Source organism: Myxocyprinus asiaticus, chromosome 30, assembly GCF_019703515.2.
Source record: "Myxocyprinus asiaticus isolate MX2 ecotype Aquarium Trade chromosome 30, UBuf_Myxa_2, whole genome shotgun sequence".
Classification (NCBI taxonomy): domain Eukaryota; kingdom Metazoa; phylum Chordata; class Actinopteri; order Cypriniformes; family Catostomidae; genus Myxocyprinus; species Myxocyprinus asiaticus.
In genome coordinates this window covers 25,748,252-25,761,416 of record NC_059373.1, presented here as the reverse complement: position 1 = coordinate 25,761,416, position 13,165 = coordinate 25,748,252, and the positions used below count along the sequence as shown (strand labels likewise).

The following is a 13,165-nucleotide window of genomic DNA, read 5'->3' as shown; positions in this document are numbered from 1 at the left end:
GAAAGAGATTATTTTTGGGCATATATTAGACGCTGTCTGACTGAAATAATATGATCAGGAAAAGAAACAGGGCCACAGTTGGAGGTATGACTGAGTGTTTAAAAGTGTTCTGCATAAACATGGATATCCACTAAATGCCAGTTTCTTATTTCATTTGAATTTAATAAAGCAGTTATTGAAGAGGGGGAAGTATGTGTGCATGAAGAGATATATCGAAATTGCAGATTATTGTGATATGCTATAGCAAATCTGTTCATCACTCATGATGCACCTGTCCTTTGCAAGGATTCTCTGCTCACAGCTAAATGGGCAAACACGCAAGCAATCTCCTGGACATATCTTGGTCAAAGCCACCTTTTGCCCTTGTACTTGCCTTTACAGCTCCAGGGCAGAGTTTATTACTAAATAAGTGCAGATGATCTCTTGGCAGTGCTGCAGGGTGATCATGATTCATTCAAAAGCTTTCCAAAGCTCCTGTGACATCACACCACTTTTTACAGCATTTTTTTACAGTTTCCATGTAAAGTTAGGTCAGCAGAAAATGACTGCATCTAATCTTTTCATAAATTATGACTCAAAAGTGAGCTGCTGTGTCTATTTAAAAGCTGTAAGTTAAGCAAGAGATGTCCTTGTGGCAACCATGCAAAGCTATTTTCATCATCTCCTGAAAGCCTTATACTGTTCCTTATTATTATGGCTCAAACTGGGTTGTCATCACACTCTGATGAAAAATCCATCGGGGTACGGTTTTCAACTACTCTGAGTTTCTGAGAGTATCTGACACTCAAAGCTCTGTTCTAAAACATGGACAACATTTTAAAGCATGACAGGTACACTCCCAACACAAAAACTGTTCCAAAAGTCGAGCTGCCTTGTAAAATCTTTTGCGGCCTTGTACCTTCTGTTAATCAAATTCTAAGGCAGCATTGCATGTGACGTGCTCAGTGAGGAGTTGAGAGAAATATATTTAAAATGTCCATCTTATTTAAAAAACTATATTACGTAACATTTGTGCACTTTATATTTTTAAGCTTATTAGAGTATTGTGCGGTTAGCAATGAACACATTTGAGGTTCCATTAGAATGCTACCTTAGAAGGCAGCTGCTTATGTAGGCAATATAGACAAAAAGGAAGCTCACTAGGTTTTGAAAATGAGTTGAGAAGCCCCTGAGTGAAACAGTGAAAGCTAAGAAAGGGTTTTTAGATGTGGTAGGACTGGATTGAAAGAGGCAACAAACTTATAGCTCTGAAAAACTAAATTAGGATCACATTTATTTTTCAAATGTGAATAAAATTATTTTCTGAATGTGATCTTAGATCAGTTCTTAAGAGCATAAAGATCAATGCAGGGCTGTGATGTGGTAAGGTAAGGCAAAGTGAGTGGGTTTTGGTGGTGAGATGTCTGGAGTGTGTCATACCTCTATTTGCCGGTAGTCACAGATGGCACGAATGGGCGTGGTGGTGCCCAGGTTACTATCTGCACTGCGAGGGCGGAGCTGAACAACAGACTTGGCCCGGCCTACAAGATTGGCCACTGTGCTGCGATATTCAATCAATTGTTCTTTCTCCTCCTAGAAAAGAAAGCAAACTGACAGTTAACAACAGTTACAGGGTCAAAATAGTGCACTCAACTTACTACTGTTATGAATTTGAATATGGCATTAAATCTGAACGATCCACTTTGACAACTACACCACGAAAATGATAGGTAGAAAGCGCATCAAAGTCTTCTGATTGGCTTATCAAAGAATTTGATAGAATTTGATAAATGTCTACCAAACATTTTTGTTTGCTGTTTACACAGTCTAGTGCTGTCATGGAGACCAGTGAGATATTCCATGACACTTATTTCAGTGATATCTTTCAGGCAATAGGAAAATGTTCTGCATTCCATTCCATAAAAACGTCGCTTACAGCACCTTTATTTTCCAGAAATGCGGAGCAAGATGTTGGACCAATGAGATTTCACTGTGAGTGAGGCTACTCAGTGCGACGCTGCAGAAAGAGATACCAATGTCCGACAAAACAACTGACTTCAGAGTCAGAACTATTCAATTTATAATTGACATTTGAGCCTTTGCAAATCTAAAAGCCCCCATAATTGCATTTTCTATATTATTTATCATCGTTCATGCTAAATGTCAAATGAAAATTGCTGTAACTGAAATGTGTTTTCACAATACTAAACATTAATTTTCTCCCACTTAAAATTATTAACTACTACTTTTACTCATTTCAAAGTATTACTCATACCTCATGTGTTTTTAAGCAAACAAGAGGCAATCACTGCTATTCTTCCCTGGGTTATTATTTGCTTATCTTTCATTTTACTCAAATAAATAAGCTGTGTATTAGTACTGTTTGTGGTACAGGTGAGTATGCCACTTCCATGAAAAGGTCACAAGGGATTCATTAGTTCTGGCTTTGGGAAGTGTTAATAACACTACACTCTCTATATTAATTTTACATGTGGTATTAAATTTGACAGCATAACAGCATGGGGTTAAAGCTCATCAAAACCACAGAAGTTTTTTAAAGCAACATGAGTGGAAAATGATGGCAAACATGTCAAAAGCTTATTGAGGGATATAAACTGTCTCATTTACTGTGCTGTTTTTTGTTTTGTAAGGAAGCTTGAGATATCAGTCAAATGCTAAATTAATATCATCCCCTAGTGACAGCTGTAGCCAATGTAAAAGAAATAGTCCACAGTTGTCACTCCCCTTTAACTGTTTAATCATGTGCACTCAGAGTTTGGTTATTTACAAGAGTGAGAACCGCATTCAACAAACAACTAATTTTCATTAAATAAAGGTAGTATATAGAACCAAATTGAACTATGAATGATAATTTAAGAGATTCACTTCTGTGTTTAAATGCAGCTGTCCCTCCCAAAACTTTGCAGTGTGTACATGGCCATAGTATCACAAACAAAGAGTTCATGAACTATTAAAGATTGATCACAAAAACCTACTGAACACCTATAGGTTGTTTAAATAACACTCAATCCTGGCCAATCCTCCAGATTCCTACTGATCCACCAATATTATGTTTTTACAAATTTATTTGCATTAATATTGATTTATTTATTTAATTAAAGAATAATATAGACGCTTCTGTTAAATTCACATTGAAATGATTATCTATCTACCCTTGGATTACATGTTTTACTGCTTTCATGCTCTCACTGAACTGTAAACAACACTTGTGCCAGCTCTGTCGCTCTTCCATATGACCAAAGGAAATACCCATCGCTCTGTCCGCTCTGTGCAACCCCTTTCATGGTGTCATTTGTTGTATGTGAGGACACTCACCTACTCCAGTGCACCCGTGGCGCTCAAGCATTCAAATTCCTAAACTGAATGTAAAACTTGTAATGGCCCACATTACAGCACAATATTCATAATAGCCAATCACAATGGCCAATAAGTAAATGGGATGAAAAACACAGATTTAAATCATGATTAAGAACCGGATGGTGTACTTATATTTTTGACCGAAAGTGATTAAACAGCCAGACCCACCATGGAGTCCTGCAGCAGGTCCTCCAATCTGCCAAGTCTGCTGTTTTTATCACAGGTGTATTGTCTTTTAATGGTGTCTTGAAGCTGGCGTAGATAGCTCTCACAGTCCCGTGCATCACTCATAAACTATCAAATAAAAACATGCAATTTAAAACACTTATAAATAGGAAGAGAAAATGCATTTCCACGAAACGATTCCACTAAAAAGACTCAGCACCTGGAAGTAGGCTGTGTTGTCTTTGAGGTGTTGCTCCACACATATGCAAAGCTCTTTGACCCACTGCCACTGCGTCTGCAAGGCAGCACTGTAGGCCTGTGAATGGAGAGGTCAATAGGTCAGGGTGATTCTATGATTTAATCCCTGTCTGTTAAAAAAATAAATAGTTCTGAGCAGAGAATCTGGTTTTAAACCTTTTTTTGTTTTTTTACTGTGTCTGAGACAAGCATATTGAGATTATTCAGGGGGAATTTGTTCATATCAATGATGCAACCAAATGTTCAAGAATCTGCCCTTGAAAAACCCATATTGATCATCCAATAATCTAAATATTGGAGGGATGCATCCCCTTTAATGTCTATGGTGATTTTGTCCTTGGTTCATAGTGATAAACAGCACACCTCAACAGTCTGTTTAGCTGGATGGTTCTCTTGACACAGGTGATCAGCTGTCTCCTGGAGGGAGCACATCACTTCTTTTTTTTCCTCCAGCTCTGACCTCATTTCCTAAGAAAGGATAGGGAAGATGAAGGATATTACTCCATAACAACACCCTGACAACCACAACTACATTGAGTTGTTTTGTTGAAACAGACAGCAAATTGAGAATCTGAAGGCAACAAAAATACAGTATTGATCCTACATTTAAAAATATTCTTTAAAAAATTATAATATTATATTATAACTGAAAGAAATGTACAGAAAAAATGTATGAAAAGGCAAAATACTTCACATGGAGTTATAGAGGACTACATTACGACACATACAGTATAGTGGTCAGAGGTAGTGTTGACTTTTAGATCTCTCTTTTAGTGTAACTGTCTTACAGCATATTGCTTTCTTTTGGCTGCCATATTGGTGTTGCTGTCGCTCCAGTCGAAGGCCAGCTCCTCCTCCTCCCTCTCATTGAGCCAGATCAACTCCTCTGTGCAGTGGGACACAAAAGCTTGAAGGCTCTCCAGGCAACGCAGTCGCCATGACGAATGTTCCTGCGAAACCACATAAAAAAACATTTATAACATCGGCAATATGACGCAGTCAAATGCTCTGTCTGATGCTTTCCCCATGGTAAGAACCCTTGGCGAATTGGCTCACAGGTCCTTTTATGGAGAATTGATTTGGTTAAATGAAGGCAGTGAGGGCTGTGTGGTGTGTATGTGTTAGAAGCAGGTGTTCTGCAGCACTCTTACACATGTCACACTCAAGTATTCTTTCTTTTGTGAGCAGCCACACTCTGCCACACCCTAATGAGATTAGTGGACAGTAATATCCATAATACAGAAGCTAATGTACTCAAATGCACTCACATATGCCAGCTTACTATAACACTAAAACAGAAAAACTCACCAGCAGTTTGCAATACTGGTTCTCCAGCTTGGACAGAGTTTCAGAGTAACTGCCATGTAGATTAGGCGAGACCCTTGACTGGGGGAGAAGATGAGAAAATGAGGAATATCTAAGAGTGGCTTATAACAAGGTGTGCAGCATTAGCACATAGAGCGTATTCACACCAAGCCCATACTGTTGTGTCAAAAATCATGCAATAGAGGCATCACCTCTTTGTTTACTGTTTGTTTAGGCACATGCACATTAAAAATACAGTTTTGTAGTGTGATTTTAAATAAAGAAGCATAATTTGTGATACCATTGTTGTCAGATTGTATTGTGGATTTGAAATACATTACTGAAAGGTAATCTTGACAAAAAGTTTTGGAGATTTTGGTCTTTCTCCATTTGACTAGATAGGAGCAGTACTTTTAAGCCTATTATCTACATTTACAAAAAATACTGTTCTCAATATGGCCACCGAGAGAACTTACTTAAAGGCACTTTAAATATAGTGAAATAAATTATTGTTTTGTTAATTTTGAGGGTATGTAAATGTTTGTTAAAATAGTTTGCAATTCTTTGAAACTTTTGTGTCCTGTACCTCATAGTTTCGAGCCTCTTTGAGGCTATTCAGAAGATCCTCCACTGCTGTGTGAATAATGTGATGGTCCTGCAGGTGCTGTTCTACAGACGTCAGGTCTGAACCCCACTCGGCCTGCTCCAGTAGGTCCTGCATCTCCTCCACCCATCCCAGCAGCTCATAAATGAAGCGTAGGCTGCCTTCATCCTCTGAGGATGACATGGCAACCAGGTCTGCGCGAGACATAGGCCGTCTGACCAGGGATGCCACAGTGCCCACTGCCCCCAGTAATGTCTGTGCACTTAGAGTGACCAGACTGCCTGCAGAACCCTTCTGACCGATGTGCTCTCCCAGCACACCCCCTGTTGAGAAATGGCCCTTCCGGTACACACTGGTGCACTGCAGGCGCAGGGAGACCAGCTCCTCCTGCAGACATGATACCCTACAAGACAGAAATTAACCATTCAGACTATTGTACACAAACTGAATAAATCAATACTTATAAACAGGCAGAATGCAAACAGCAATGCCCTTTTCTTTCATCTCTCAACCATTACATACTGCTGTAAGAAAAGGAAGTCATAAGCTATGTTTGGAATAGCAAGCATACTACTCCACTGTATATATTACTAGTTCTGTAATATATGGAAACTGCAGAAATAGTAACAGTACACATTACACATACACATTATCTGCCTCTTATCCCTTTCTCTGGCCCACCTTTACCATCTCTTTTTTCTTTCCTTACTATTACCTGAAAGCCAGCTGCTCCACTTGGTAGTACTTCTCATCTCGGAGGACCTGCAGGTCAAGGTAAAGCTGTCTGACCAGATTCTCACAGTCCTGAAGATACATTCCTATATCATTTTCATATCTCACTGGCTGCCCATTCTCTAGCTGAGACATGTCCTGAAGTAAAACAGGAAGATTGAATAAACTACAATTAGTGAAACATCTCTGTATGGTAAGCCTTTATAAGATATAAGTGATGGCAACAAAACACTGTAAGCCGGACAATCTTAGAGGACTCTCTGCTCATCATATCTAGTCTGATAGCTATTGAGACATTAGTCAATAGCTCTTTTCAAAAATCTAGTCAGCTGCCTACATAGAAAGCATTTTAATGCATTATAGCATGCTACCAATGTGAAGGTTGTTCCAAAAGGAATACCTTCTTTTGGCTAAATTTAGGGCAGCATTAATGCATTCTTTGTGGTGATGGCAATCACAGAATGCACTGAAACAAGAATAGTAAAAAAAAAAAAAATTATGCTCCAAGATGGTGAATGAGATGTGAGAAACATTGAATGTAAAAATACGTTAGGTTAAAAATAGTCAAATATTATTATTATTATTATTATGTTAAACAGACCATTTACACCATATCTGTGTGTGCTATTTCTATGCTTACTAGAGTATTGTGTAGCTAAGCAACATGTTAACATCAATCTCTGAAATTAATTGCGAACTGAGTCTCCAGTGTGGTTCTCATGAGCTCTTTAAACCTGCATATGACCCAAATCACTTGAGGTTCCATTTCATTAAGGATGCTGCCTTAGAAGACCATTAAGGCAGCTCCCTAGGTCTTGAAACAGAACTTATGTGGTTGTTCTCGGAGAGGGAAGAGAATCTACAGTACTTACAGCCTGCAGAGTGTTCTTCGCCAAAGTGAGTTTCTCCTCACAGTCTAGTGCCATGTTCTGGATTTTATTGGCCATCTGTAGGAGTAACTCCAACCTAACCAAACATCCATATTGACAAGTTTACATACAGCAACACAGCACTGTAACACTGAAAATAAAAAAATTCCTAAAATGCAGGCATCTTCTCTTTTTGAGCGTTGACACACTAACCTCTCCACAGCCGGCCTCAGTGCTTTCTCTCTCTCCAACATCTCCAGGATCAGTTTTCCCCATTCCTCCTCCAGCTCATTAGGGTGTAGCCCTTGGGGAAGCTTAATACGCCCAAACTCTATCCATGCCTAAACAACATCCATAAACATAAATCTTTTTAAACACAAAAAGAAACCTTTTCAGTGTGCGTGTGTGTTCCCTTGATCCTTTCATTCTTCCACCCCTCCCACATGGTAGCATCATGCTCTACATTAGCCTGAATCTGTTAATACGCAGCTCCACTGTGCCTCTTGTGAACAGTATAGCCTGCATTTAGCTGCAGAATCAAGGTCAGCCTTCATCTCTCTCTGTCGTTCTGCATTCGTAATAGTTTCTCTCTCACCTCCAGAAGCTTGTAAAGGTGCTCGATGTGGCTCTTCTCTCTCTCCTTGGCAGGGATCTCTGTTTCTTTGAAGTGGACATATTCATTATAAAGTGCCTGGAGAAAACAGGATCTTTGGTAAACAGCCAAGTAGGATCACATTAAATGGTGATTAGCATTTCCTTTTTTATTAGAGTAAATCCTTGATATTCATACGTGCTCTGTCATAACTGCTATGTTTCAAAACTGAGTGGCCTATGAAGGCAGCATTTGAAGGCACTTCTGATGCAAAGTTTGTTCCAAAAATCTTAATCTCAAATCTTAATTTGCTCTCTTCTAGTTTTAGCAAAATTCTAAGGCAGCATTGCATATATCTCGACAGAAAAGGCAATCCAATAATGCATTGTGATGAGCTCAGTAAAAAAATAAAATAAAATCCAAGATGGTGGACGAGGCAAAGTATCCATAAAAAAGCTCAGTGTAATTAAAAATGTATTATTTGAAATCAATTGCTAGTCGAGTCTCCTGTGCGGAGTACTATTTGTGAGGGGCACGGAGATCCAAATCAGTAACTTATGAGGTTTTGTGACTCATCTCTTTCTCCCCCTCCTTGCATGTTTCTCACCTTGAGTTCCACAGGATTGTGGGGGAAGCTCCTATTGGTCATGAGGGCCGTGTGTTGCCTGGTCCACTGCAGCAAAGAAGAGAAGCCAGACTGGTACTCTGCCCATCGCTGGTCAATCTCCTGAACAATAGAAACCACATGTGAGAAAGTAGAGGGAGATTACATAGAAGAAGGTCAGAAAGAATGTGCAGTTAAAATGTGAAGTGACCATACATGAGCTGTAAAGCCTTCTCCACCCTCTGGGATCTTGGGGAAAGCATCGTAGATGGAGGACACGTATGTGATGATAGACTTCTCATCTGGTGACGGCACATCCACATCTAATGTAGAGAGAATAAAGGGATTGAAAAGAACAAATGATTGAAAATGGATTTTGAGGGTTAACAAATAATAAACCAGATATGCTGAATGAATAAGAACAAAAGACAGTTAAGAAACTAACGTTACCTTCAGCATCTAGAAGTCGTGTTACACCTAATGATTCAGCAATCTCAAAGGCCTGTTCCAGGTTCTCAAGGTTACTTTGTTGTGCAACCACTTCCATATCAATCAGGTCTGGCCTAAAATCAAAATAGCATAAGCTGTGAGTACTGATGCCAGTATTTGTGCATGTGTCCTTTTAAAGTGAGCACTCGTTATACTTATATGTGTCTACTTGTGGGTGTATAATACCTGTATGTGTGCAGAATGGCGTTGAACAAGCGTCCATCGCTCCAGCTTGAGGAGAAATTAACACAGCGGAGACCGGGGTAGCCTTCTGTGGCCTGTTGACTCCATATTAACAGTTTTTCTTTCGCTGTGAGGTCACCTGACTCACCGCTCACATAGATCTCTGAGATCTGGTAAAGAGTAAAACATTGTATCTAATGAAATAAAATGGAATTTAAAAAGTTCAAAAGGTACAAAATGCAAATTGTATCATTGTAGACATTGTATCTAAACATTTAAAGACCCTATGAAACTCCATGCTTTAACATATTTCCTACAGAAACTGAAAAGTGGTATGAGACATACATAAGACTTGCATCACTGGCCAGTGAGTTGCAATTGATAGTCGCTTGCATGTGATTTTAGGGGAGGGGCATTTTCATTCTAGAGAGACCAAAATGTATATATGCCCCTGCAAGCAACATGAGTCATCAATATTTATGGTCCATTTTCCTGAAAAACTTTTAAAAGTGTTTGTCTTAAAAGTTTATTTTGTCAACTTATTGTGAGTAATAGACTAGCATATACCACTGTTGACTTAAAAGCTAATAAACATGGACCAAAAGCCACAAATCTTTCATTTTGATTTCAAGGGGTTTCATGATTTCCAGGAGATTTTTGTGCCAGATCTTTCAAGGACTTTAAGAATAAGCTAATTCTCAAAGTATACAGAGATGCAAATGTCTTTCTTATAAATGTAAATACTTTTAGGGGCCATGTAAATGGAATAGCTTTTTAGTCCCATTAGCCCTGTTAAAGCCTATCCATTAGATGCTTTTCCCTTTAATACCCCCTCCATTTCTCCTAACTATAACTCCATGTTTCTTCTTCCTTTCATTTCTCTCAGCACTCCACTGTCCATCTGTCTCTCTGTTGTTCCTATACGTCTTTATTTATTTCATGCTTTCTGCCTACCTCTGCCCTTAAAAACCTGTGATCCCCTGTCAGATAATGCTCATCCTTTCACTTTTCTTTTTTCTCTACTTTCCCTTTCTCTTCCTCTTGACAAAGAGATGCAGTATCCACAGTATCTGACTGTGCCACGCTCTAATTTGTATTCCTTTGCCATTCCTCTCATACGCTGCTCTTCACAACCCTGCCTTCTTTTTCTGGAGCTAGCAGACAACACTTTCAAACCTGGCATTAACTCAGACAGCATTGAGACGACAGACAGACTTAGAGTAAATCACAGATCTGCACAAAGCCAACACGGCCCAAGATTAGCATGGACAAATTTGGTGACACACAGAAACAGAACCACAACTATCTTCGCCTGAGCCTCTTACTCTAAAGATGATTACAAGGTGAGGTAAGATAGGTTTGTAATGCTCTACTAAGAGAGTTCAGCCTGCAATGCACCACACCTGGCCTGCAGCCATAAAAAAAAAAGCACCCAAACATAGTCTTATATCATCATCAAACATGTTGTCCAGGCAAGGCCACTGAGTCAAACCAGTCTCAAAACCACTGAGTCAACCTGGAAAGTCCAGTAAGCCTGGGTTTGCTGAGATGCTGTGTGTGTCATAAATACAGTGGACATGTCATGCAGTGACACAGTGGTATTTTCATTATAGTTTGAATCACTGAAGAATGTAATCTTATAATAGAGTCAGGACAGGCTTGCCTTTGATGAGCTGCACTCTGCAACCCTCAAATATTTTCATTACATCATAGTTAACATTGAGCATTTTACTGGCAGATGAACAAACACACCAATGTGCATGCTTTGGTGTGGTTATAACAATTAGTAGAAGAAATGCTAAAGTAGTGTTGTGTGTGGGGTAGAAGAGAGAATAATTCTACAATGAGCATGTAAAAGGGCATTTAAGGATATTATGGGGTAAGAAAATAAGAAAAGTAATACCTAATAAACTAAATGAAACCAAATAAAACACCAAAACAAAATCAACCAGACATTTTCCCTGAGGAAGTTTGCTGGTGGCCTGATTAATGCGCATATCAAATCCATCTTTATTCATATGTGGGGTAACAGTCATGACAACATGAGTGCAGCCAGCACATATTGTATTCAACTCTACAGAACACAGTTCTGCTCTACTGAGAGAGATCAGCCTGCAATGCATCACACGCAATCACTCAATGTTCTGATGTGTATTTCTGAGTGTGTGCATGCTGGTATCTGTTTCCACATTGAAAAAGCATTTTTGGTACACTGGCAGCAAAACAATCAGCCCGACCAGGTGGACATCACAAGCACAGAAAGCACAGTCCTGGATTGAGAACACACAGGATTAAGCATTTAATATAGAAAGTGCTGCTAGCACAGTGCTGGAGTATCTGTAACAAGGCCATGAAAGCCCCCTCTTCCCAGAACCTCAACCAAATATCACACATATGTGTGCAGGTGGAGCACCAAGCAGGGAGGGGCAGGCAACACACATACATTCATCAATCTCTCACTGGGAGAGAGGGAGAGAGAGAGAGAGAGAGAGAAAGGAGATTAACAACTCAATTTGTCACCAGTGCATCACCAGTGATTTCATCTTTGGCCCACTCTAGTATAGAGCACTGGGTTTGACAGGAAAGAGAGTGGGTGGTATTAAGGAAGACAAATAGTGAGGAATGGAGGAAAGGAAAGTAGGAGGAGAGGGAGGAAGAGAGCGAGAGATGGTCTGGGCCATAGAGATTAGGCTCCTGTGAAATGTCCAGGCAGGACATTGAGGTGCTGTGTTCTACGCTCAGCTGATTGGCTGCAAAAAAGCCACACAATGTGTTGTGGGCTCTGAACAAATATAAAAGCAACTACAATGAAATTGTAAAACCCTTATCCACACCCAAACCCTGTTTACTTTTATCTCTCCCCCTTTTATGCTACTAAAGCCACATGAAAGAGCTTTAGATATACAGAGAGAAAGAGTCTGACCTGGGTGGGAGGTGGAGCTGGTTTCTCTTGTGGGGAGATGGGACTCTCAAGCACAGAAGAATCAAGCACGTCAGAGGAGCTCCCCCAGTCAATTTGAGCAGCACCTCCCATCTCGGGCGAGGTAAGAGGGACATCACTAGCATAACCTGAAGACTGAGGGTCCTGCGGAGGGGGGTCAAAAGCCTCGGCCATTTGAGCAGATGTGTCCAATAGGAATGTTTTCCCTTTTTTCGCCAGAGTTGCAGCATCTGCTTGTTTAGGAGTGTCTTTTTTTCTGGGTGGCCATCCTTGACTTGCAGACTCTTGCACTTTAAAAACACCTCCAGTAACAGGAGATGTAGCTGGAGGTTCTGAATGGACTTCAAGTTCTATGTCATGCCCATACGACCCATAGTCCCTGGGATAGACAGTGCGGACGACACAAATTTGTCCTCCAACCTCGCGTATGTGAACCACTCCCTTCTTCTCCATTTTCAAGGGCTCATCTAACATTAGTTCACTTGATCCATGCACATCCTCCTCTTCTCCCTTTACTTCCAGGACATCACGTTTTGAACGTAAAAGGCAGGGTCTCTCTAATACTCCCTGTACTCGCTGCCTCACCTTGCACACTCTACCTCCCCCAGGTGTTGTGTTGCCTTGCTCTAATTCAGCTTGGAGCTCTTCACTCAGTTCTTTTACCTCAAATGGGTGAAGCACCCCCATCCATGCTGGGCTAGGATCTGGGGATAGAATAGCCACCTTGCTGCCCCGCAGTGTCCCTGTGCTTCCATAAATAGGGGCCACTCCAGGGACCAGGACTACATTGGTGGGCGTTTCAGTAACTCTTTGGGCAGATCCCAGTTTTGTTGAAACTTCATTAGTTGCTCTTGCTGTGGACTCATCCTTAAGTTTAACGCTTTCACCCTCTTTCTCTTCAAAGACCCAGATTTTCTTGTCCTCCCCCTCAACATCTTTTAACTTATGTTTGGCCTTGCGTCTTCGCCTAAAGCGAAGTTTTCTTTTGGGTGACAGTGGTGCAACACCACCTGGTCCAGTGTCTCTGGGTTGTTTCATGCAACCAAGGGAGCTCCCCATATCTCAC

General features: G+C 40.4%; 1 protein-coding gene across 12 annotated transcripts in view; it reads right to left on the bottom strand.

Annotated features, from left to right (window-relative positions):
- The window catches only part of LOC127420801 (microtubule-actin cross-linking factor 1-like), a 223,513-nt gene that overhangs the window by 103,434 nt on the left and 106,914 nt on the right, over window positions 1-13,165 (bottom strand). For all 12 annotated transcript variants that reach the window (XM_051663338.1, XM_051663342.1, XM_051663345.1 and 9 more), the window contains exons 6-20: window positions 9,162-9,328; window positions 8,937-9,049; window positions 8,703-8,809; window positions 8,490-8,609; window positions 7,886-7,981; window positions 7,504-7,631; window positions 7,294-7,387; window positions 6,405-6,559; window positions 5,672-6,092; window positions 5,089-5,166; window positions 4,569-4,730; window positions 4,144-4,248; window positions 3,743-3,838; window positions 3,526-3,651; window positions 1,420-1,572 (exon numbers count right to left, since the gene is read on the bottom strand). In XM_051663338.1, the coding sequence (XP_051519298.1) occupies window positions 1,420-1,572; window positions 3,526-3,651; window positions 3,743-3,838; window positions 4,144-4,248; window positions 4,569-4,730; window positions 5,089-5,166; window positions 5,672-6,092; window positions 6,405-6,559; window positions 7,294-7,387; window positions 7,504-7,631; window positions 7,886-7,981; window positions 8,490-8,609; window positions 8,703-8,809; window positions 8,937-9,049; window positions 9,162-9,328 (2,121 nt within the window). The remainder of the gene's footprint in view (window positions 1-1,419; window positions 1,573-3,525; window positions 3,652-3,742; window positions 3,839-4,143; window positions 4,249-4,568; window positions 4,731-5,088; window positions 5,167-5,671; window positions 6,093-6,404; window positions 6,560-7,293; window positions 7,388-7,503; window positions 7,632-7,885; window positions 7,982-8,489; window positions 8,610-8,702; window positions 8,810-8,936; window positions 9,050-9,161; window positions 9,329-13,165) is intronic.